Source organism: Entelurus aequoreus, linkage group LG02 (genome assembly GCF_033978785.1).
Source record: "Entelurus aequoreus isolate RoL-2023_Sb linkage group LG02, RoL_Eaeq_v1.1, whole genome shotgun sequence".
NCBI classification, from domain to species: domain Eukaryota; kingdom Metazoa; phylum Chordata; class Actinopteri; order Syngnathiformes; family Syngnathidae; genus Entelurus; species Entelurus aequoreus.
Genome location: NC_084732.1, coordinates 94,712,631 through 94,739,712, shown reverse-complemented (window position 1 = coordinate 94,739,712; position 27,082 = coordinate 94,712,631). Strand labels below are relative to the sequence as shown.

Sequence of the window (27,082 nt, the reverse complement as noted above, 5' to 3'; positions counted from 1 at the left end):
CGTCGGCTTGTTTCCTGTTTTTTGTACCTCCTGGATTTCTCAAGAAAAAATCATGTTCCTACCTGCAAGGCCTGTCCGGAGTGGTCCGTTTGCATCCCGGGGGAACAAACCTCGCAGAAACTAACAAACCCAAATCATGCCATGACCCGGGTGACGGATCATGACATTCCTACTCCTTTTCGGACGTGCTGTAATGAAACAACTAGAGCTATGTGACGCATCACATTGTATGGTATGCATGTTCCAAATAAACAGAAACTGAACTGAACTGAAACTGAACTAGGTACTGTTGTTCGCTGATCTGTCAACTCATTTTAATGTTTACAAACCTCAGCCACTGCTGGTTCCTCAAACTAAGCACGCATTGTATTTCCAATTAGCATACCAGTGAAATATTTTGGCCCCAAGACTTTTTTTGTTTTTGCCTGTTGACAATGATCTGAATTAGAAGTGAAACAGAAGATATTTCATGGCACAGTCGATGGTTTTAATCAGTCGGGCTATGTAGCCATTGGTGGTTAAATGGCAGTTCTGTCTGCAATTCCATTAAGTAAAATGATTTTCTCAAAGACAAGAAGTCGCTCACTAATAATGACCATTTCTACTCCCACTTAATGAAGTGACGGATGGCCAGCTCAGGTTTTTGTTTCAGCCTTTCCCTGCAGAAAAGTAAGACTTTAGAACACCCCTCGCATTTTAGCAAGCATTTTACCATTTGGTCAAAGGAAAATGCAAGAGAAATGAAATGTGGATATACTTTAAGACAGGGGTGCCTAATTATCCAGTTAATTGTGATGAATTAATTACAGTCATAATCAGTGTGTTATATGTTTTAATTGCGTTAATCCAAGTTTGAATTTCTAACGTTACTGTGTCTGTGTGTGGGTCGCCTCGGCCCAAATATATTAGCCACGGAACAAATTAGGTCTCACTCTGTCACAAGACTTGAAGTGTGTCATGTTAGGGCAGACCTGGGCAAATTGACATTCTCAAATATTTTTTTTTAGATCTTTAAGATGGAAATGATGATGTGCAGTGATGTTCTCTAATGACCGTAAGTCTTGAACTATACAAAGTATTTGTATGGTTGGAATCTGCGCTTTTGCATGATATACTAGTCACTATGGTGATCTAATTAGTTACTATGACAATCTAATTATTTACTACGGTAATCTGAGTCACAGCAGCTCAGACGAGGCACCAAGCAGTGTGTGGGGTGAGTGTTTCCACAGAGTGTCAGCCTGAAATGCGGGTGTCAGGTACAGAACGCGGAAGGCGATTTTTACAACAACGTTCTAAAGCAGGGGTGTCAAACGTACGGCCCGAGGGCCGGATCAGGCCCGCGAACAGGTGTTATCCGGCCCGCGGGATGAGTTTGCATGAAAGAAACTGCTGTTCTAAATGTGTCCACTAGATGTCGCAATAGCAATTCTTTGTATCTTTGTAGATGATGCTACATATCTACAAAATACACCACATGATGTTAGTGCATCAGTCGAGGAAAATGATCAAACTACATGAATAATATTCTGTAATTTGATTTTGATACAATTTGTTTATCTTGATAGATTGAAAATGAACACCAATGAGTTGACTGATGAACATTATCACATAATTTATTCAGAAAATATAAATAACGACAAATAAAGATAGAATACTATTAACCGCAACAGGTAAGTGTAAAAAAAAACAACAACATTATGATTTGTACAATTACAGAATGTGCTTGTTCTATTTTTAAACAAAGAAAATAATCTGAAGTTGTCTTTATTTTTACATTATCGTGCCGTGATTTTACCTGTCCGGCCCACTTGGGAGTAGATTTTTCTCCATGTGGCCCCAATCTAAAATGAGTTTGACACCCCTGTTCTAAAGCTTAGTGATAAATCAGATGTATCAGATTGGAGGTGTTTTTAGTTTTTTTACCCTTTGCGTTCATATTTCGCTGTGTTTGTTGCATTTTTGTTTTGTTTCGCTTAAATGTAAAATATATGGATGGAGAGGGGCGTGACGTTCATATGTTGTCAATATTCAGTGTTTTATCGTTCATAGTTAATATTGTAAATCCCACATTCTTTATTTTCATGTACATTCTGGGTGTCTCATTCAGTCAAAGCATTTAAAATGCCATTCCGTTTTGAGCATTCAATCAGACATTATTGTGAGGTTTTGTATTAGTGTTCCAAAAAATAGATATACAGGCCCCCCCAGACACATTTTTTTTCCTCTAAATTTGGCCCCCCCGAGTCAAAATAATTGCCCAGGCCTGTGTTAGAGGCTTTAAAGCACCCATAGCGTCAAGATGTCATATTAATAATAATAATAATGGATTAGAGTTACATAGGGCTTTTTTCTATACCCTCAAAGCACTTCACAGAGAAGTGAGAACCCATCATCCATTCACTCACTCTGTCATTGGCCCTAGGCACATAAAAAAACCCAAAGCAAAAACACCAGCAAAAATTGGAAAAAACAGCCTATATATATATATATATATATATATATATATATATATATATATATATATATATATATATATATATATATATATATATATATATATACACTACCGTTCAAAAGTTTGGGGTCACCCAAACAATTATGTGGAATAGCCTTAATTTCTAAGAACAAGAATAGACTGTCGAGTTTCAGATGAAAGTTCTCTTTTTCTGGCCATTTTGAGCGTTTAATTGACCCCACAAATGTGATGCTCCAGAAACTCAATCTGCTCAAAGGAAGGTCAGTTTTGGAGCTTCTGTAACGAGCTAAACAGTTTTCAGATGTGTGAACATGATTGCACAAGGGTTTTCTAATCATCAATTAGCCTTCTGAGCCAATGAGCAAACACATTGTACCATTAGAACACTGGAGTGATAGTTGCTGGAAATGGGCCTCTATACACCTATGTAGATATTGCACCAAAAACCAGACATTTGCAGCTAGAATAGTAATTTACCACATTAGCAATGTATAGAGTGTATTTCTTTAAAGTTAAGACTAGTTTAAAGTTATCTTCATTGAAAAGTACAGTGCTTTTCCTTCAAAAATAAGGACATTTCAATGTGACCCCAAACTTTTGAACGGTAGTGTATATATTGGTGAAGATAAGGTACTATTCAAACTCACGACCCACTTAAGCAAACCAGCAGGTTCATGAAATTGAAATAACAAACAACAACAACACTGACAATAATCGCCATTAATCGACATGTGATTACAAAAGCTGCGCCACAGGTGACTCAGTAAAAGGAACAAGGAATAGAAAGCTTACACTGTGTTGCATTGTCCTCCAGACACCCCTCTAGGTGGAGAAGCAGGGGAAAATAAAGAGGCAGGTATTATTATTTTCACTGGAGAGAAGTTAAACAGAGACATAAGGGAGAAAAAAGAAGATGTACAATGATCATTATGCTACCTCGTCTCACTTGTGGAACGAGTGTCACACCTGGCCGTCAGGTGTGTTCAATGCACAGATGAAGGCGTGCAGGCAAACAATACACAGTGGACCATTTTTTACTGAAACGCTCTGATAGTTTCTTCTCAGTGGCACAATAGAGATCGACGTCTTAGTTCAGGAAAAAAAAACTAACCAATTACAGTGGGTCTGGATTAGTTTTTGCCTCGTTCCTGTTATGATCCGCTGCCCGGATCATATTCTGTTTTAGTTTTTCGAGTGGACATCTGGAATCTGTCCTTTAAGGGGGGCGGGGGGTACTGTTATGATCCGCTGCCCGGATCATATTCTGTTTTAGTTTTTCGAGTCACTTGAGTTTTCTCTTAGTCTTGGACTCATTTAGTTCCCATTGTTGTACCTCTGAGTTGGTTACCATAGCTACTTCTTATTGTCACCCGCCGCTTGTGTTCCGGACGCGCACCTGTTGGTAATCACTGACATTATTTAAGCCTGCCTTTTCCAGTCAGTCGGTCTGGCTTCTTTATTTGCTACTCTTACGTTAGTTTTGCTTGTCTCCTAGCCCCTGCTAGTGATCCCTAGTCTGTGCTAAGTAGTAGCCTTAGCTTCAGGTGCGATCGACACCTTATTCCGTCGTTTTTTTTCTTCTGTTTTTATACCTGTTTTGTGTTAATTTCCTCTTAACTCATGTCCTTACCTGCAAGTCCTGTCCGGATTCGTCCATTTGCATCCGGGGAGAACAAACCCCGCATCACCATGCGACCCGAACGTAACAGAAAGAAGCCAGACCGACTGACTGGAAAAGGCAGGCTTAAATAATGTCAGTGATTACCAAAAGGTGCGCGTCCGGAACACAAGCGGCAGGTGAAAATAATAAGTAGCTATGGAAACCAACTCAGATGTGCACAAACAGGAACTAAAGGAGTCCAAGACTAACAGAAAACACAAGTGACTCGAAAAACTAAAACAGAATATGATCCGGGCAGCGGATCATAACAGTTCCTGTGAGGATCCTGGAGCATTACGGAGTGGGGGTCGGTTAATTTATCCAGGTGTGTTCAAGCAACCACCAGGTAGCATCTGTGAGCAGATAATACTGTATCATCTCTTTCTCTATTCCATCCATCTTCTTCCGCTTATCCGAAGTCGGTCGTGGGGGCAGCTGCCTGAGCAGAGAAGCCCAGACTTCCCTCTCCCCAGCTACATAGTCTCTCCACCATGTCCTGGGTCTTCCCTGAGGTGTCCTACCGGTCGGACGGGCCCTAAACACCTCCCCAGGGAGGTGTTCGGTGGGCATTCTAACCAGATACCCGAACCACCTCATCTGGCTCCTCTCAATGTGGAGGAGCAGCGGCTTTACTTTGAGCTCCTCCCGAATGACAGATCTTCTCACCCTATCTCTAAGGGAGAGTCCCGCCACCCTAAGGAGGAATCTCATTTCGGCCGCTTGTACCCGTGATCTTGTCCTTTTGGTCATAAACCAAAGCTCAGGACCATAGGTGAGGGAAGTACGTAGGTAGGGATATAGATCGACCGGCAAATTGAGAGCTTTGCCTTCCGGCTCAGCTCCTTTTCCACCAAGACGGACCGATACAAGGTCCGCATCACTGCAGACGCTGCAAGCGATCCGCCGGTCGATTTCATGATCCACTCTTCCCTCACTCGTGAACAAGACTCCGAGGTATTGAACTTCTCCACTTGGGGCAGGAGCTCCTCCCCAACCCATAGATGGCACTCCACCCTTTGAACCATAGACTCGGACTTAGAAGTGCTGATTTTCATCCCAGTCACACTCAGCTGCGAACCGACCTAGTGAGAGCTGAAGATTCTGGTCAGATGAAGCCAGCAGGACCACATTATCCGCAAAAAGCAGAAACCTAATCCTGCAGCCACCAAACCGGATCTCCTCAACACCCTGACTGCACCTAGAAATTCTGTCCATAAAAGTTGTGAACAGAATCGTGACAAAGGGCAGCCCTGGCAGAGTCCAAGCCTCACTGGAGACGGGTCTGACCTAATGTTGGCAATGCGGACTAGGATCTGACACTGATCATACAGGGAGCGGACCGCCACAATCAGATGGTCGAATACCCCATACTCTCTAAGCACTCTCCACCGACTTCCCGAGGGACACGGTCGAAATCCTTGTCCAAGTCCACAAAATATGTGCAGACTGGTTGGGCAAACTCCCATGCACTCTCAAGGATCCTGCCAAGAGTATAGAGCTGATCCACAGTCCCATCTCTTTCTCTATTACGTCTTCGAATCAAGGAATGGCCATGGTGGTGAGTTCTTCACTCACGGTTTAAGTGAGGGATGAGGCAAAAACTAATCCAGACCCACCGTATCACAATTTTGAGTACAACATTAAGTCTGCTGTTTCTGCACAATTTCCGTACAGCAGGGCTATTCAACTACATCATGAAGAGGGCCACAGTTACAAGAGTCCAAGGGCTCAGGGGCCGGACATCGGAATTTGAGAGGGTTTACTTAATTGCAAAGTAAACACATCGGCTTTCACACTGCACTGTCAATGAACGTGATAGTTTTTTGACCTATCATGTGTTTTTATGTCAATAAATGTAAATAATTAATGTCTTAACTGTGGTGTATGACTGCTGCTGTTTTTGTTGATGTTATTTGTATTTTTGTAACTTTGTTTTGCTTCTCTCTTAGCCTGGCCACTCTTGGAAAATATATTTTAATCTCGACAAGTTTTTACCCGGTTAAATAAAGTATATCGATTGATTGATTCTGCCTTCCCTACTCGATTCCAGCGTGTGCAGCTAGACAGATAGTTAACAGCATTAAGAAGTTTTTTTGAGGATGGTGTTCCTTCTTTTGTGTTCTTTTCCTTCCTTAGTTGTTTTTCTTTACACTTCTTCCTTCATTTAGCTTTGTAAGACTGAACATATAAACATGAAATAAAACATGACATGACTATATCGTCCATTGTGTATTTTACATAAATAAAATAGGTTTAACGCAGTGGTTCTTAACCTGGGTTCGACATTCGGTGAGTCGGCCTCAAGAGTTCGTTGGAGCCTCTGCCGCGGAGGTTGAGACACACCCGACTCATCATGTAAATAAAAACTTCTCCCGATCGGCGTATTATGAATACGGCAACAGCAGAAGTCACACTGATTTGCAGGTGTGTAATTTGTTATGAGTTAATGCACTGTGTTGGTTTTGTTCTTTGAACAAGGTGATGTTCATGCAGGGTTAATTTTGTGCACCAGTAAAAAAAACATAACTTTGTCTTGAATTTGGAAAAAAAAAACATTTTATTTGTCACTAAAGAAGGGTTCAGTGAATGCGCATATGAAACTGGTGGGGTTCGGTACCTCCAACAAGGTTCAGAACCACTGGTTTAGCGCTAATACATTCACACAATAAACTACAGATGTTTAGACGTATGGAAATATAAACACCATCCGCAGTAAACATTGCACACAATAAATGTGGCTCAACACAATTAAACCTAAGGTGTGGCTTTATTGCATACTTGCCAACCCTCCCGTTCTTAGCGGGAGACTCCCGGTATTCAGCGCCTCTCCCGATAACCTCCCGGCAGAAATTTTCTCCCGACAAATTCCCGGTATTCAGCCGGAGCTGGAGGCCACGCCCCCTCCAGCTCAATGCGGACCTGAGTGGGGACAGCCTGTTCTCACGTCCGCTTTCCCACAATATAAACAGCTTGCCTGCCCAATGACGTCATAACATCTACGGCTTTTAGAGAGTAGAGTGCACAACTGCGCACACAACAAGGAGACGAAGCAGAAGAACGAGGAAGTTACAGACATGGCGACGCCGTCGACGAGCAAGATGAAGAAATACGCTTGCAAGTTCCAAAACGAATGGAAACAAGAATTTCAGTTCATCCAGGACAGTTCGAAGGGGAAGGGGTATGTTGCCTGTACATTTTGTAGAACAGACTTCTCCATTGAACAAGGTGGCCGAAATGATATACTCATTCATGAACGGAGAAGTTAAACAGGACAATGCTGCCATCTACTGGATAGCCTCCGGAACACTGAAATTCAAGTATTTATTTTATTTATATGTATAACAAAAAAAAAAAAAATATATATATATATATATATATATATATATATATATATATATATATATATATATATATATAGCTAGAATTCACTGAAAGTCAAGTATTTCATACATATATATATATATATATATATATATATATATATATATATATATATATATATATATATATATGAAATACTTGAGTTGGTGAATTCTAGCTGTAAATATACTCTCCTCTTAACCACGCCCTTAACCACGCCCCCGCTCCATATATAGCTAGAATTCACTGAAAGTCAAGCATTTCATACATATATATATATATATATATATATATATATATATATATATATATATATATATATATATATATATATATATATATATGAAATACTTGAGTTGGTGAATTCTAGCTGTAAATATACTCTCCTCTTAACCACACCCTTAACCACGCCCCCGCCCCACCTCCCAATATCGGAGGTCTCAAGGTTGGCAAGTATGCTTTGTTGCCCTCTACTGGTCGAATTTAGCACCGCATGCATTAACCGAGTTACGACCACTGATACCAAAGACATAGCAAAGTCCGCAATTTTAATACAAAACAAACTACATTTCTTTATGCACAATATTTTCCATAATCATGTTTTATTTAGATATTTTTCAGGGTCGAAAAACCCCTCTGCTGCTTCATTGTGGCACACATGACTCACTGTTGCCCCCTGCAGGGTGGCATGAGTGCTACATACATGAGCAACCCTCGTTTGAATGGTTTCGTCAAGCCTATTGAGGTGATGTTCGGCGGGCCATATACAAAACACGGGCCGCCAGTGACTATGCCTGTCATACAGTGTATTTCCCTCACATACTTCTTAATACGTACCAATCGATCCAGGAACGTCCCCGTGGCTGTGGTTGGCCTTTCTTCCGGAGGGAAAGGTCTGAAACGAGCACTGAATACGTCGGAAATGCCACGAGCGGATCTGCCCGTCCCCGAGGCTTTCGGTGGCCCGCAGCGTTGAAAAACCTGCAGTGAAAGAGAGAAAATGACTGCATAGTAGGGATGTATATTTTTAGGATTTTAACCAATACGGCCGATACACTTTTTGGCAATATCAGTGTACAAAATCCAAAACCAGTGAAGTTGGCACATTGTGTAATTTGTAAATAAAAACGGAATACAATGATTTGCAAATCCTTTTCAACTTATATTAAATTGAATAGACTGCAAAGACAAGATACTTAATGTTCAAACTGAGAAACATATTTTCTTTTTTTGCAAATAATCATTAACTTTGAATTTAATGGCAGCAACACATTGCAAAAAAGTTGGCTCTGGGGCCTTTTTACCACTGTGTTACATGGCCTTTCCTTTTAACAACACTCAGTAAATGTTTGGGAACTGAGGAGACACATTTTTTAAGCTTTTCAGGTGGTATTATTTTTCCATTCTTGCTTGATATACAGCTTAAGTTGTTCAACAGTCCGGGGGTCTCTGTTGTGGTATTTTAGGCTTCGTAATGCGCCACACATTTTCAATGGGAGACAGGTCTGGACTACAGGCAGGCCAGTCTGTAACACGTGGCTTGGCATTGTCTTGCTGAAATAAGCAGGGGCGTCCATGATAACGTTGCTTGGATGGCAACATATGTTGCTTCAAAACCTGTATGTACTTTTCAGCATTAATGATGCCTTCACAGATGTGTAAGTTAGCACTAATACACCCCCATACCATCACAGATGCTGGCTTTTGAACTTTGCGCCTATAACAATCCGGATGGTTCTTTTCCTCTTTGTTCCGGAGGATACCACGTCCACAGTTTCCAAAAACAATTTGAAATGTGGACTCGTCAGACCACATAACACTTTTCCACTTTGCATCAGTCCATCTTAGATGATCTCGGGCCCAGCGAAGCCAGCAGCGTTTCTGGGTGTTGTTGATAAATGGCTTTCGCTTTGCATAGTAGAGTTTTAATTGCACTTGCAGATGTAGCGACCAACTGTAGTTACTGAGAGTGGGTGTCTGAAGTGTTCCTGAGCCCATGTGGTGATATCCTTTTAACACTGTTGTCACTTTTTGATGCAGTACCGCCTGAGGGATCTAAGTTCCGTAAGATCATTGCTTATGGAACAGTGATTTCTCCAGATTCTCTGAACCTTTTGATGATATTACATACTGTAGATGGTGAAATTCCTAAATTCCTTGCAATAGCTGGTTGAGAAATGTTGTTCTTAAATTTTTGGACAATTTTCTCACGCATTTGTTGACAAAGTGGTGACCCTCGCCCCATCCTTGTTTGTGAATGACTGAGCATTTCATGGAAGCTGCTTTTATACCCAATCATGGCACCCACCTGTTCCCAATTAGCCTGTTCACCTGTGGGATGTTCCAAATAAGTGTTTGATGAGCATTCCTCAACTTTATCCGTCTTTTTTTCCACTTGTGCCAGCTTTTTTGAAACATGTCGCAGGCATCAAATTCCAACTGAGCTAATATTTGCAAGAAATAACAACGTTTTCCAGTTTGAACGTTAAGTATCTTGTCTTTGCAGTCTATTTAATTGAATATGAGTTGAAAAAGATTTGCAAATCATTGTATTCTCTTTTTATTTATGATTTATACAACGTGCCAACTTCACTGGGTTTGGGGTTTGTAAATAAAGATGTAAAAAAATGCCTTTTTTATTCCCGTTTTCATTACAAGAGGTTGTACACCACCAACATCCCGTAACATCTCACAGCAGGCACCTCCTTTGTAGGTGTTAGCTATGTTTTCAGTGCAAGGTGCAAGGCAGTTGTTACATCACCATCTTGTAAAGACCGCACAGATCCCTCGCTGTGTTTCCAGAGTGGCGTATAAAGAGAGTATGGCCGACTAAACAACAGGCGCCATGTTTGCTACCAAGGACGTGTGCGACTGTGCCCGGTTACATGCGATTGCTGTGGTTTTTCCGACAAAATAAAACAAAATAATGCGTGTATATGTGGTTCTAAACATACTCCAGCTCATAAACTTACAATAAAACATGTTTTTATTTCGTGAAAGTAGAATTTGGCTGTATTTGACGCACTCGGCTGCTGCATTCCTGCCGTGTTTCGTGACCAGCACCCTAGGGCGCAATAAACATAACAAACTACACAGACCGACCAAATAACTCATTTATTACCCTTAGTTTGCCAGAGTCTTCATTAGTTTTGGACCAACAATCACAGATAAATTATGACTTTTGTGTGAAGTATGTCAACTGTGGTGTCTGTCTCCAATGCATTTGTAATAACTGTATTTATCACTATTATTATTATCATTATTACTATTATCACTCTTTTTTTATTTTGTAACATGATATGCGAAGTTAATAGGTGTACTTTTGTGCCTATTTCTCCATTTTTCTGCACAATAACTCAGATATGGCAACACTGGCGAGCAGTAGAGAATACAAAGTGTTTTTTGGTCCAGAACATATTTTGCTTCATTCATTATTGACCTATTTATTTCTATTTAATGACATTTCCAGTTAATTGTATCATCTATTATTACACCCAAAAATGGAGTTTATTTTCCGCTCTCGATGTTCTTCAATTTGCGTGAGTAAAGTGTCTTCACTAACTCTTGATAGCGTGCGTGACTTGGAGGGACCTTTGAGGAAGAAATATTGTTGTGTTTTAACCTTTCGTGTGGTGTTGCTTCCTTATTTGTGATTACTCTAAGCATTTTCTGCACAATAACTCAGATATGGTAACACTAGCGAACAGTAAAGAATACAAAGTGTTTTTTTGGTCTAGAACATATTTTGCTTCATTCATTATTGACCTACTTCTTGCCATTTAATGAGATTCCCAGTTCATTTTATCATCTATTATTACACCCAAAAATGTAGTTTATTTTCCGCTCTCAATGTTCGTCAATTTGCGTGAGTAAAGCGCGTTCACTAACTCTTGATAGCGTGCGTGACTTTGAGGGACCTTTGAGGAAGAAATATTGTTGTGTTTTAACCTTTCGTGTGGTGTTGCTTCCTTATTTGTGATTACTCTAAGCATTTTCTGCACAATAACTCAGATATGGTAACACTAGCGAACAGTAAAGAATACAAAGTGTTTTTTTGGTCCAGAACATATTTTGCTTCATTCATTATTGACCTATTTCTTGCCATTTAATGACATTTCCAGTTCATTTTATCATCTATTATTACACCCAAAAATTGAGTTTATTTTCCGCTCTCAATGTTCGTCAATTTGCGTGAGTAAAGCGTATTCACTAACTCTTGTTAGCGTGCGATACTTTGAGGGACCTTTAAAGAAGAAATATTGTTGTGTTTTAACCTTTCGTGTGGTGTTAATTCCTTATTTGTGATTACTCTAAGCATTTTCTGCACAATAACTCAGATATGGTAACACTAGCGAGCAGTAGAGAATACAAAGTGTTTTTTTGGTCCAGAACATATTTTGCTTCATTCATTATTGACCTATTTATTTCTATTTAATGACATTTCCAGTTAATTTTATCATCTATTATTACACCCAAAAATGTAGTTTATTTTCCGCTCTCAATGTTCGTCAATTTGCGTGAGTAAAGCGTGTTCACTAACTCTTGTTAGCGTGCGTGACTTTGAGGGACCTTTGAGGAAGAAATACTGTTGTGTTTTAACCTTTCGTGTGGTGTTGCTTCCTTATTTGTGATTACTCTAAGCATTTTCTGCACAATAACTCAGATATGGTAACACTAGCGAAAGGTAAAGAATACAAAGTGTTTTTTTGGTCCAGAACATATTTTGCTTCATTCATTATTGACCTATTTCTTGCCATTTAATGAGATTCCCAGTTCATTTTATCATCTATTATTACACCCAAAAATGTAGTTTATTTTCCGCTCTCAATGTTCGTCAATTTGCGTGAGTAAAGCGTATTCACTAACTCTTGATAGCGTGCGTGACTTTGAGGGACCTTTGAGGAAGAAATATTGTTGTGTTTTAACCTTTCGTGTGGTGTTGCTTCCTTATTTGTGATTACTCTAAGCATTTTCTGCACAATAACTCAGATATGGTAACACTAGCGAACAGTAAAGAATACAAAGTGTTTTTTTGGTCCAGAAAATATTTTGCTTCATTCATTATTGACCTACTTCTTGCCATTTAATGACATTCCCAGTTCATTTTATCATCTCTTATTACACCCAAAAATGGAGTTTATTTTCCGCTCTCAATGTTCGTCAATTTGTGTGAGTAAAGCGTATTCACTAACTCTTGATAGCGTGCGTGACTTTGAGGGACCTTTGAGGAAGAAATATTGTTGTGTTACAACCTTTGGTGTGGTGTTGCTTCCTTATTTGTGATTACTCTAAGCATTTTCTGCACAATAACTCAGATATGGTAACACTAGCGAACAGTAAAGAATACAAAGTGTTTTTTTGGTCCAGAACATATTTTGCTTCATTCATTATTGACCTATTTCTTGCCATTTAATGACATTCCCAGTTCATTTTATCATCTATTATTACACCCAAAAATGGAGTTTATTTTCCGCTCTCAATGTTCGTCAATTTGCATGAGTAAAGCGTATTCACTAACTCTTGTTAGCGTGCGATACTTTGGGGGACCTTTGAGGAAGAAATATTGTTGTGTTACAACTTTTGGTGTGGTGTTGCTTCCTTATTTGTGATTACTCTAAGCATTTTCTGCACAATAACTCAGATATGGTAACACTTGCGAGCAGTAGAGAATACAAAGTGTTTTTTTGGTCCAGAAAATATTTTGCTTCATTCATTATTGACCTACTTCTTGCCATTTAATGACATTCCCAGTTCATTTTATCATCTATTATTACACCCAAAAATGGAGTTTATTTTCCGCTCTCAATGTTCGTCAATTTGCGTGAGTAAAGCGTATTCACTAACTCTTGTTAGCGTGCGATACTTTGAGGGACCTTTGAGGAAGAAATATTGTTGTGTTACAACTTTTGGTGTGGTGTTGCTTACTTATTTGTGATTACTCCAAGCTTTTTCTGCACAATAACTCAGATATGGTAACATTTGCGAGCAGTAGAGAATACAAAGTGTTTTTTTGGTCCAGAACATATTATGCTTCATTCATTATTGACCTACTTCTTGCCATTCAATGAGATTTCCAGTTCATTTTATCATCTATTATTACACCCAAAAATGGAGTTTATTTTCCGCTCTCAATGTTTTCAATTTGCGTGAGTTGTCACGACGGTTTGTTCTCCCGGGATGCAAACGGACTATTCCGGACAAGGCTTGCAGGTAGGAACATATTTATTTTTATTGACCTATTTATTTCTATTTAATGACATTTCCAGTTAATTTTATCATCTATTATTACACCCAAAAATGTAGTTTATTTTCCGCTCTCAATGTTCGTCAATTTGCGTGAGTAAAGCGTGTTCACTAACTCTTGATAGCGTGCGTGACTTTGAGGGACCTTTGAGGAAGAAATATTGTTGTGTTTTAACCTTTCGTGTGGTGTTGCTTCCTTATTTGTGATTACTCTAAGCTTTTTATGCCCAATAACTCAGATATGGTAACATTTGCGAGCAGTAGAGAATACAAAGTGTTTTTTTGGTGCAGAACATATTTTGCTTCATTCATTATTGACCTACTTCTTGCCATTTAATGAGATTCCCAGTTCATTTTATCATCTATTATTACACCCAAAAATGGAGTTTATTTTCCGCTCTCAATGTTCGTCAATTTGCGTGAGTAAAGCGTATTCACTAACTCTTGTTAGCGTGCGATACTTTGAGGGACCTTTGAGGAAGAAATATTGTTGTGTTACAACTTTTGGTGTGGTGTTGCTTCCTTATTTGTGATTACTCCAAGCTTTTTCTGCACAATAACTCAGATATGGTAACACTTGCGAGCAGTAGAGAATACAAAGTGTTTTTTTGGTCCAGAACATATTATGCTTCATTCATTATTGACCTACTTCTTGCCATTTAATGAGATTCCCAGTTCATTTTATCATCTATTATTACACCCAAAAATGGAGTTTATTTTCCGCTCTCAATGTTTTCAATTTGCGTGAGTTGTCACGACGGTTTGTTCTCCCGGGATGCAAACGGACTATTCCGGACAAGGCTTGCAGGTAGGAACATATTTATTTTCTCAATTAATCCTACACATCACAAAGACCGGAACCAAACAAAAGAAAAGTGTGCCGTTCACACGAGAAGCTAACGAACAAAAAAAAAATTAACGCAGGAAACATAGAAGCGAAACACTTAACATTAGGGATGATACTCGAAACCGTTTTTCCCGGTTGTTCGATAAGAAAAGAACCGAATCCTCGGACTCGAATCCCTTTTTGAGAATCGGTACCCGTTATCGAGACCACTGTATTAAAGAAAAATAGTTGGTTCTTTGTTCGAATCCCTCGGAACGAATCCCGTCCCGACCAGAAATGCCCCTTGAGACATCACAAGAAATGACGTCACGTAGCTCAGTCATTAGGCGCAGATAAGGAAAGCAGGAAAAACAATGGACCGGAAAAAGCGCTCCAAGGTGTAATAAAGTTCAAAACAAAAAGGTATAATCCAATGAATAACTTTACTGAGACTTAATATACTTTGGGTAACAACAGTCAATATTTATTTATTAGATTTTTTTTTTTCTTACATAATAAAAGTGAGCTTTTGTTAAACCAAATATTGTGTGTTTTTTTCCATATACAACAACCTATCTGGACTCGATAAGATAATCGATAAGGAATCGGTTCGATAAGAGGATTCGATAATAGGCTCGAACTCGATAATTTCTTATCAAACATCATCCCTACTTAACATGGACTATGGCATGGAACAAACAAGACTTACTGTGGCATGAAACAACTAACACTTACGTGGACACGGCATGAATCAAACAACTAGCGTAAACTTGGAATCGGACATGAAAACGAGCAATGACGCCAGGACCCCTGACTGGCAAAGACAGGTTTAAATAATGGTCTCTTGATTAGAGCAGGTGCGTGTCGCGAACACCAGAGGCAGGTGAAACTAATAAGTCGCCATGGTAACTAAAACAAACAAGGGTGCACAAAAACAGGAACTATTGGAGTCTAAAACTAACAGAACATAACAAAAACATGATCCGGACCACGGATCATGATATGAGTAAAGCGTGTTCACGAACTCTTGTTAACGTGCGTGACTTTGAGGGACAATTGTGGAAGAAATATTGTTACAACCATTTGTGTGGTGTTGCTTCCTTATTTGTGATTACTCCAAGCTGATCATTAGATCCTACCCATGTTTTTTTTGTTTTTTTTAATGCGTAGCAGCGGCACCTGGAGTAACTGTAATAATTTCGAAGGTCAGCTGGATTAAACAAAAAAATACAAATACAGATAACCACAAATAGAGTTATGCTACACCCACACATCGGAAACGACAAATCTGCATTCGCGTCAGGCTTTCAGGAATAAGTAAATAAATGGAAAATCTTTTTTTTTTAAGACAGCAGGGATTCTTCTTTGGTGCTGAGTTAGTGCCGATAATTGAAAAACAATATTTGGTACTGACGTTTCTGAACAAAAATCAGGTATTGATACTTTTGACAACCCCAAAGCACACATTTATGCATAACTGAAAACATAACACTGAAACTTATTATGGTAGTTTTTAAGTATGTCTGCATTAAAGACCTACTGAAAGCCACTACTACCGACCACGCAGTCTGATAGTTTATATATCAATGATGAAATCTTAACATTGCAACACATGCCAATACGGCCGGGTTAACTTATAAAGTGCAATTTTAAATTTCCCGGGAAACTTCCGGTTGAAAACGTCTATGTATGATGACGTATGCGCGTGACGTCAATCGTTGAAACGGAAGTATTCGGACACCATTGAATCCAATACAAAAAGCTCGGTTTTCATCGCAAAATTCCACAGTATTCTGGACATCTTTTGCAATTTGTTTAATGAACAATGAAGACTGCAAAGAAGAAAGCTGTAGGTGGGATCGGTGTATTAGCGGCTGGCTGCAGCAACACAACCAGGAGGACTTTGAGTTGGATAGCAGACGCGCTATCCGACGCTAGCCGCCGACCGCATCGATGATCGGGTGAAGTCCTTCGTCGCGCCGTCGATCGCTGGAACGCAGGTGAGCACGGGTGTTGATGAGCATATGAGGGCTGGCGTAGGTGGATAGCTAATGTTTTTAGCATAGCTCTGTGAGGTCCCGTAGCTAAGTTAGCTTCAATGGCGTCATTAGCAACAGCATTGTTAAGCTTCGCCAGGCTGGAAAGCATTAACCGTGTAGTTACATGTCCATGGTTTAATAGTATTGTTGATCTTCTGTCTATCCTTCCAGTCACGGGCTTATATCTTTTGTTTCTATCTGCAGTCAAGCCCGATGCTATCACGTTAGCTCCGTAGCTAAAGTGCTTCACCGATGCATTGTCGTGGAGATAAAAGTCACTGCGAATGTCCATTTCGTGTTCTCGACTCTCATTTTCAAGAGGATATAGTATCCGAGGTGGTTTAAAATACAAATCCGTGATCCACAATAGAAAAAGGAGAAAGTGTGGAATCCAATGAGACCTTGTACCTAAGTTACGGTCAAAGCGAAAAAAGATACGTCCTGCACTGCACTCTAGTCCTTCACTCTTACGTTCCTCATCCACAAATCTTTCATCCTGGCTCAAATTAATGGGGTAATCGTCGCTTTCTCTGTCTTTTTTATCAGCAACCAAAAGTTGCGAACTTTATCGTCGATGTTCTCTACTAAATAATTTCAGCAAAAATATGGCAATATCACGAAATGATCATGTATGACACATAGAATGGATCTGCTATCCCCGTTTAAATAAGAACATTTCATTTCAGTAGGCCTTTAAACTTTGTGTTTCCATTTGGATGTTTGTACAGTATGTGTAGGCAGGGTCCACATACACTAATATTGTATTGTAATGCAACATTCAATTGCCCAGGAGCAAAGTTTGTATGGTCTGCAAGTTCAACTTGTATTGCAAGACAAAAAAAATAATTTGCAACTATGTTGAAGAGACGCTAGTCTGCCCCCACACTTGTCATTTACGTGCTATGAGTAATGCATGCAAGTCCATAGTCAGGTTACCTCAATAAACTACAATATCATGCAAGGCATTCTTTATTTTGGCAGCTCAGTTCATAACAAGACATCATTTATAGTCTCGGTAAGGATTTGCAGTTCATTTGAGGGTTAGAGTCGTGTTTTTTGACCGTATTGTTGGGCCTCCAAAAGTATCTGTTTCTCAGTTGCGGTGCGTACTCAGTTGTAATTCAGTTTTCCACCACTTCAGCCCTTTGAGACACTTGTGATTTAGGGCTATATAAATAAACATTGATTGATTGATTGACTTGTGGCAGTAATGACAAAATTAAATGAGCAGAAGAAGTCTGGGGCTAAAGTTATTTAGCTTTTTAGTGGCCGTTCACGTGACGAAACGTGATTTCTAATGTGAACGCAATCCGACCCGCATGTGGACATGGCATTATTACCTCACACTAGGGTTGTACGGTATACCGGTGCTAGTATAGTATCGCGGTACTAATGAATAAAAAACGGTACTATACTCAGTTTGAAAAGAACCGGTTCTCTATTTTTTAATTTATTTCTAACGGGCATGGTGGCGCGTCTGTACGTCGTGACATCGCTGGTTTTACGAGCATAGGAGCATGTTTGGCAGCGCAAAATCACAGAGTATTTACAAGCAGACATAGTGTATATTGTACATATTACATATTGTTATGAAGGTGTCTGTTATTACATTATATATATACTTGCAGTGTGTATATTGTACATATTACATATTGTTATGAAGGTGTCTGTCACTACATTATATATATACTTGCAGTGTGTATATTGTACATATTACATATTGTTATGAAGGTGTCTGTTACTACATTATATATATACTTGCAGTGTGTATATTGTACATATTACATATTGTTATGAAGGTGTCTGTTATTACATTATATATATACTTGCAGTGTGTATATTGTACATATTACATATTGTTATGAAGGTGTCTGTCACTACATTATATATATACTTGCAGTGTGTATATTGTACATATTACATATTGTTATGAAGGTGTCTGTTACTACATTATATATATACTTGCAGTGTGTATATTGTACATATTACATATTGTTATGAAGGTGGCTGTCACTACATTATATATATACTTGCAGTGTGTATATTGTACATATTACATATTGTTATGAAGGTGTCTGTTACTACATTATATATATACTTGCAGTGTGTATATTGTACATATTACATATTGTTATGAAGGTGTCTGTTACTACATTATATATATACTTGCAGTGTGTATATTGTACATATTACATATTGTTATGAAGGTGTCTGTTACTACATTATATATATACTTGCAGTGTGTATATTGTACATATTACATATTGTTATGAAGGTGTCTGTTACTACATTATATATATACTTGCAGTGTGTATATTGTACATATTACATATTGTTATGAAGGTGTCTGTTACTACATTGTATATATACTTGCAGTGTGTATATTGTACATATTACATATTGTTATGAAGGTGTCTGTTACTACATTATATATATACTTGCAGTGTGTATATTGTACATATTACATATTGTTATGAAGGTGTCTGTTACTACATTATATATATACTTGCAGTGTGTATATTGTACATATTACATATTGTTATGAAGGTGTCTGTTACTACATTGTATATATACTTGCAGTGTGTATATTGTACATATTACATATTGTTATGAAGGTGTCTGTTACTACATTATATATATACTTGCAGTGTGTATATTGTACATATTACATATTGTTATGAAGGTGTATGTTACTACATTATATATATATACTTGCAGTGTTTACATTGTACATGTTATGTTATGTTATTTTCATTTATTATGCGCCCCCCATCAGCCCGTGGTGCATATTACATATTACATATTGTTATGAAGGTGTCTGGTACTACATTATATATATACTTGCAGTGTGTATATTGTACATATTACATATTGTTATGAAGGTGTCTGTTACTACATTATATATATACTTGCAGTGTGTATATTGTACACATTACATATTGTTATGAAGGTGTCTGTTACTACATTATATATATACTTGCAGTGTGTTTATTGTACATATTACATATTGTTATGAAGGTGTCTGTTACTCCATATTATATATACTTGCAGTGTGTATATAAAATGCTGCTGGAGGGTTTTAAAGTTGTTTTAGAGGCTTTGAAGGCGTTTTCAAGCGTTTTTGATCATCTTTACAGCCCCCCCCCCCCCCCCGACCCCCCAGAAAAGGCATACGTCTTCTTGTCTCTCATAATGATCGTGAACGATAGGCAACATTCCCCCCCAAAAGTGTCGTTCCCCTTTAAATACTGGACAACGGCTGGTGTGTACAATTTTGGACGACACATTTATGGGAGAGAAAGAATACGTGCAAAGCAATAAACAATTGCATTTGGCTTTAATCAGTTTGAATTTCATCGTGGTTTATTAGGAGATTAGATTGTTTGATGACTTTGCCTCGACAGGGTGTTTGGGGCCAGGCCACATAAATCCTCCCAGCAAAACTCATCAGCATTCCTTTGTGGCCCGCCTGCTGGCGCGGGGGACACGGCGAGCGCTGTCTTTTGTCTAATATTTATCAATCCTTCATCACGATTACAATCCCCATATCCTGCGCATCGCACGGGCAAACAGATTTTCCGCGAGCCCGGCGCTGCCCGGATAAAAAAGGTACGTTGGGAGGGATCCTAATCTCATAGCAATCTTTCAGCCAAGCGCAACCTTTCAGGGATGGAGCCTCAGGTGCATAGACAATAGCTGGAGTTGTACATCGCAATATGGGAAAGGATGGAGCATCTAATTGAGACTGACCTGTGAGCATCCAGCTGGGAGATGGGCTTAAATACACCAGACTGTAAAAGTTCAAATAAAACGTGCTTTTTTTTTTTTTAATGATATACCGTATTTTGGGGACCATAAGGCGCACTGCCGATGAATGGTCTATTTTCGATTATTTTTTCATATTTAAGGCGTCATATTATAAAAGGGCAGCTGTGGCTACGAAAGTAGCTTACCACCACCAGGTGTAAATGAATGATGGGTTTTTAACATGTAAAGCGACTTTGGGTACTTAGAAAAGCGCTATATAAATCCCAGGTATTATTATTATTATTATTTTATTTTTATTTTTTTTGTCAATGTAAAATACTTCCTTGTGGAAATGAGCAAATTAGGAAATTCCGGCTGGCAATTGGCACTGCAAAATAAAGCCTAAAATAACTTCAGTTTAGATCAGGGATGTCCAAAGTGCGGCCCCACAAAAAAATTTAAAAAAATAAATAAATAAAATTAAATAAAAAAAACCAACAAAAAAAACAAACAAAGTGCGACCCCGGGGGCCATTTGCGGCCCGCGGGTCATTTTTTAACGGCCCCACGGCACATTTTAAAATACGTTTAAAAAAATCAAAAACATAAAAAGTGGTATAAAAGAGCAAACAGGTGAAATGTAGATATTATCGGCCGATATATGCGTTAAAATGTAATATCGGAAATTATCTGTATCGTTTTTTTTATTATCGGTATCGTTTTTTTGTTTTTTTCTTAATTTTTTTAATGTTATTAAATCAACATAAAAAACACAAGATACACTTACAATTAGTGCACCAACCCAAAAAACCTCCCTCCCCCATTTACACTCATTCACACAAAAGGGTTGTTTCTTTCTGTTATTAATATTCTGGTTCCTACATTATATATCAATACAGTCTGCAAGGGATACAGTCCGTAAGCACACATGATTGTGTGTTGCTGGTCCACTAATAGTACTAACCTTTAACAGTTAATTTTACTAATTTTCATTCATTACTAGTTTCTATGTAACTGTTTTTATATTGTTGTACTTTCTTTTTTATTCAAGAAAATGTTTTTAATTTATTTATCTTATTTTACTAATTTTTTTTAAAAAGTACCTTATCTTCACCATACCTGGTTGTCCAAATTAGGCATAATAATGTGTTAATTCCACGACTGCATATATCGGTTGATATCGGTATCGGTAATTAAAGAGTTGGACAATATCGGAATATCGGATATCGGCAAAAAGCCATTATCCCTAGTGAAATGTAACAAGAAAATGTTGCAATGTTTACTCTAATAACACAAAGCTGCCACGCAGGCTGTTTCTTTCTTTAAAAAATAATAATGAATCAAAATCAATGTTATTATGAATTATTTACCTATCCAAGGCTCCAAATATGTCACACTAAATATTGCACTCTGAGATATTTTTTGGGGAAAACGTTGCATATTTTGTGTTTGCCATATAAAAAATTGAGCTGTTTTTTTTTTTTTTTTTAAAGAAAAAAAAAACAAAAACAAAAAAACAACAATACAACTTATAATTGACGGATAGATCTGAAGTTGATCTCGAGATTATTGTGTTAAAAGTAAACAGTAAAAAAAAAATGTATAATTTATTTTTTAACACTTTAATGAGTAGGACCCTTTTGGTTCCCCAGTCATTTTTGTGTGATTTGTTTTTAAGTGTCATCGCTCAAAAAATAATAATGAATTAAAATCAATTGTGTTATGAGTTATTGACCTTTTTAAGGCTCCAATTATTATATAAATCTCAAATATTCCACTTAAAAATGTTATTGGGTTTTCTTTGACAAAAAGAGCATACAACTTAAATCTTTAAAAATGTTATATTATAAATGGGTCATATTATTTATATTTTTTTCTTAAATGTAAAACACTTCCTTGTGGAATTGAGGAAATTAGGAAATTCCGGCTGGCAATTTGCACTGCAAAATAAAGCCTGAAATAACTTGAGTTTAGATCAGGGGTGTCCAAAGTGCGGCCCCGGGGGCCATTTGCGGCCCGCAGGTCATTTTTTAACGGCCCCACGGCACATTTTAAAATACGTTTAAAAAAATTAAAAACATAAAAAGTGTTATCAAAGAGCAAACAGGTGATAATTTAGCGTGGTTTCACTATATGGCACATGTTTATGACAGCGTTGGCATTGTTCATACGGCCACCCTTAGTGTGACATGTATGGCTGTTGACTAACACATTCACTTGTGTGTAGTGTGTAATCACATTTCCAAAATGTGATTAATTACTTTAAAAATATATATATATATTTTAGAACCCTTAATTAAATATACATAAATGGAAGTGAAATTTGAGTTTTGAAGCGACACATATTTATGTAGTTTTGTACACTAATTTTTACATTGCTTTAAAAATTCAAACTCGAAACAAATTCAAGTTACTGTATTTTACATAGGGCGCACCAGATTATAAGGCATTTTTTCATATATAAGGCGCATTAAAGGAGTCATATTTTTTTTTTTTTTTTTTTCTAAATGTAAAAAACTTCCTTGTGGTCTACATAACATGTAATGGTAGTCCTTCGGTCAAAATGTTGCATAGATGATGTTTTAAAGATCATCTTCAAACTGCTTGTTGGACCGGGACAAAAACAATATGAGAGAAACATGGGGCATCCTAAATAGGCGGGGGCCATAGTTAGAATACTCATGTATATATATTATCACACAACTTTAGTATGCTTAAAGTCCGTTGCTATAGTTATTAGCTATTGTGCTCAAGCTGTACTTTTTTTACCTGTGCAAGGACAAAAACTTCTTGTCTGAGGGGTGGCCTCAGCCGTAGATGTTATCTTTGTTTTAGCCCGCTAACAGCCAAGGACTTCAAGGACCTCAACGAAGATAAGACGACAGTCCGCAGACGAAGCAGAGACAAGGCGAAATCACAAGGCCCCCCAGCACATTCCGTCACGTATTGTGCGAACTGGACCTGCTTTGCATGATATGTGTGACCACTCCTTTTAAAGGCGGCCTCAGTGATGTTGACTGTGGAACTCCTGAATAAATAGAGGGAGGCGGGAGCTGTACCTTGGAGCGTAGGGCGAGACTGTGACTAAGTGTGCAGCTCCATGCGTTTTCCTCATGAGCTAAATTGAACTCTGTCTCTGCATGATTCCTTGCTTCTTGTCTGTTTAATAAATATCATCATTGTTTGAACCTGACAGCCTAATAATTCATTGACTTTGACACCCCTGCATTACAGAGTCAAATGTAGGCTGTGTTTGGCGATATTGATCCGATACCAAAAAACCTTCAAAGTTGTGTGTTTTAAATGTTAACATATCTGATTTGATAAAGAACACAAGACCGAGATGAGTTACCTTTGCGGACAGATGCCCGCTGTTGTCCTGCATGGTCATGATGGCTTCCGAGATCTTGACGTCGATTGGCTCGATGACCGCTTCAATGCTGAGCGGTCCTTGCAGCCGGTCTGCCACCAGCAACATGGCGTCTGTCAAACCAGAGACAAAAACCAACACATAAAGACCGGGACGCTACGGTGAATTTTAAGGACGCAACAACGTTTGAGTACGAGGTTGAAGTATTGAGAAACCCCCGGAGCAAATCTGTGTGACATCGCTCCAAATAAAACCGTGGCGCGGTTGGGAGAGTGGGTTCCTGGTTCGATCCCCACCTTCGACCAACCTCGCCACGTCCGTTGTGTCCTTGAGCGAGACACTTCACCCTTGCTCCTGATGGTCCGTTTTTAGCGCCTTGCATGGCAGAGTGTGAATGTGTGTGTGAATGGGTGAATGTGGAAATAGTGTCAATGTTAGAATAATTATGTATAAATTATCACACAACTCTTATGCTTAAAGGCCTACTGAAATGATTTTTTTTTATTTAACCGGGGATAGCAGATCCATTCTATGTGTCATACTTGATCATTTCGCGATATTGCCATATTTTTGCTGAAAGGATTTAGTAGAGAACATCAACGATAAAGTTCGCAACTTTTGGTCGCTGATAAAAAAAGCCTTGCCTGTACCGGAAGTAGCGTGACGTCGCAGGTTGAAAGGCTGCTCACATTCCCCCATTGTTTACACCAGCAGCGAGAGCGATTCGGACCGAGAAAGCAACGATTACCCCATTAATTTGAGCGAGGATGAAAGATTTGTGGATGAGGAACGTAAGAGTGAAGGACTAGAGTGCAGTGCAGGACGTATCTTTTTCCGCTCTGACCGTAACTTAGGTACAAGCTGGCTCATTGGATTCCACACTCTCTCCTTTTTCTATTGTGGATCACGGATTTGTATTTGAAACCACCTCGGATACTATATCCTCTTGAAAATGAGAGTCGGGAATGCGAAATGGACATTCACAGTGACTTTTATCTCCACGACAATACATCGGCGAAGCACTTTAGCTACGGAGCTATCGTGATAGCATCGTGCTTAACTGCAGATAGAAACAAAAGAAATGAACCCCTGACTGGAAGGATAGACAGAAAATCAACAATACTATTAAACCATGGACCTGTAACTACACGGTTAATGCTTTCCAGCCTGGCGAAGCTTAACAATGCTGTTGCTAACGACGCCATTGAAGCTAACTTAGCTACGGGACCTCACAGAGCTATGCTAAAAACATTAGCTATCCACCTACGCCAGCCAGCTCTCATCTGCTCATCAACACCCGTGCTCACCTGCGTTCCAGCGATCGACGGCGCGACGAAGGACTTCACCCGATCATCGATGCGGTCGGCGGCTAGCGTCGGATAGCGTGTCTGCTATCCAAGTCAAAGTCCTCCTGGTTGTGTTGCTGCAGCCAGCCGCTAATACACCGATCCCACCTACAGCTTTCTTCTTTGCAGTCTTCATTGTTCATTAAACAAATTGCAAAAGATTCACCAACACAGATGTCCAGAATACTGTGGAATTTTGCGATGAAAACAGAGCTTTTTGTATTGGATTCAACGATTGACGTCACACGCATACGTCATCATATATAGATGTTTTCAACCGGAAGTGTGGCGGGAAATTTAAAATTGCACTTTATAAGTTAACCCGGCCGTATTGGCATGTGTTGCAATGTTAAGATTTCATCATTGATATATAAACTATCAGACTGCGTGGTCGGTAGTAGTGGGTTTCAGTAGGCCTTTAAAGGCCGTTGCTATAGTTATTATCAATTGTGCTGAAGTTGTGCTTTTCTATCTGTACAAAGGGACAATTTGCAATCCAAGATTGCGAGTCATCTCGTATCAGTGTTTGTGTCCAGACACCCGGCCTGCTGACTGCCAAGGGCGAACATGGAGTGCCTTGACGCAGACAAAGCAGAGACAGGGCGATATCACGATTGTCAGCACCATTTCGAGAATGATCATATACTGTGTCTCACTAAATTACCCTCCCTTCCCTCAGAAGCAGCCTCAGTGATGTAACCAGGGACCTCCCAAATAAATAGAGGAGCACGTGGGGCTGGACCTTAGAGCTTAGGTTGGAACTGCTACTAAGTGTACAGCCCAATACGTCTCTCCTCATCGAGCTAAATTGAACTCTGTCTCTGCATGATTCCTTGCTTCTTGTCTGTTTAATACAGGGGTCACCAACCTTTTTGAAACCAAGAGCTACTTCTTGGGTACTGATTAATGCGAAGGGCTACCAGTTTGATACACACTTAAATACATTTCCAGAAATAGCCAATTTGCTCAATTTACCTTTAACTCTATGTTATTATTAATAATTAATGATATTTACACTTAATTGAATGGTTTAAAAGAGGAGAAAACACGAAAAAAATGACAATTACATTTTGAAACGTAGTTTATCTTCAATTTCGACTCTTTAAAATTCAAAATTCAACCGAAAAAAAGAAGAGAAAAACTTAAAAAAAGAATTTATGGAACATCATTAGTAATCTTTCCTGATTAAGATAATTTTAGAATTTTGATTAAATAGGTTAAAATCCATTCTACACTTTGTTAGAATATATAACAAATTGGACCAAGCTATATTTCTAACAAAGACAAATCCTTATTTCTTCTAGATTTTACAGAACAAAAATTTTAAAAGGAATTCAAAAGACTTTGAAATAAGATTTAAATTTGATTCTACAGATTTTCTAGATTTTCCAGAATATTTTTTTTGAATTTTAATCATAAGTTTGAAGAAATATTTCACAAATATTCTTCGTCGAAAAAACAGAAGCTAAAATGAAAAATTAAATCAAAATGTATTTATTATTCTTTACAATAAAAAAAAATACATTTACTTGAACATTGATTTAAATAGTCAGGAAAGAAGAGGAAGGCATTTAAAAGGTAAAAATTTATATGTGTTTAAAAATCCTAAAATCATTTTTAAGGTTGTATTTTTTCTCTAAAATTGTCTTTCTGAAAGTTATAAGAAGCAAAGTAAAAAAATTAATGAATTTATTTAAACAAGTGAAGGCCAAGTCTTTAAAATATTTTCTTGGATTTTCAAATTCTATTTGAGTTTTGTCTCTCTTAGAATTAAAAATGTCGGGCAAAGCGAGACCAGCTTGCTAGTAAATAAATACAATTCAAAAAATAGAAGCAGCTCACTGGTAAGTGCTGCTATTTGAGCTATTTTTAGAACAGGCCTGCGGGCTACTCATCTGGTCCTTACGGGCTACCTGGTGCCCGCGGGCACCGCGTTGGTGACCCCTGGTTTAATAGATGTCATCAGTGTTTGAACCTGACAGTCAAAGCGCGTTGAGTACCTTGAAGGTAGAA

The 27,082-nt window shown here is 38.5% G+C and overlaps 1 protein-coding gene across 1 annotated transcript in view; it reads right to left on the bottom strand.

Moving 5' to 3' along the window:
* Positions 1-3,214: 3,214 nt before the first annotated feature.
* The window catches only part of LOC133642582 (glypican-6-like), a 414,767-nt gene continuing 390,899 nt past the window's right edge, over positions 3,215-27,082 (bottom strand). Inside the window, exons 5-7 of the mRNA XM_062036862.1 lie at positions 23,706-23,836; positions 8,337-8,480; positions 3,215-3,301 (exon numbers count right to left, since the gene is read on the bottom strand). Of these exons, the coding sequence (XP_061892846.1) occupies positions 3,215-3,301; positions 8,337-8,480; positions 23,706-23,836 (362 nt within the window). The remainder of the gene's footprint in view (positions 3,302-8,336; positions 8,481-23,705; positions 23,837-27,082) is intronic.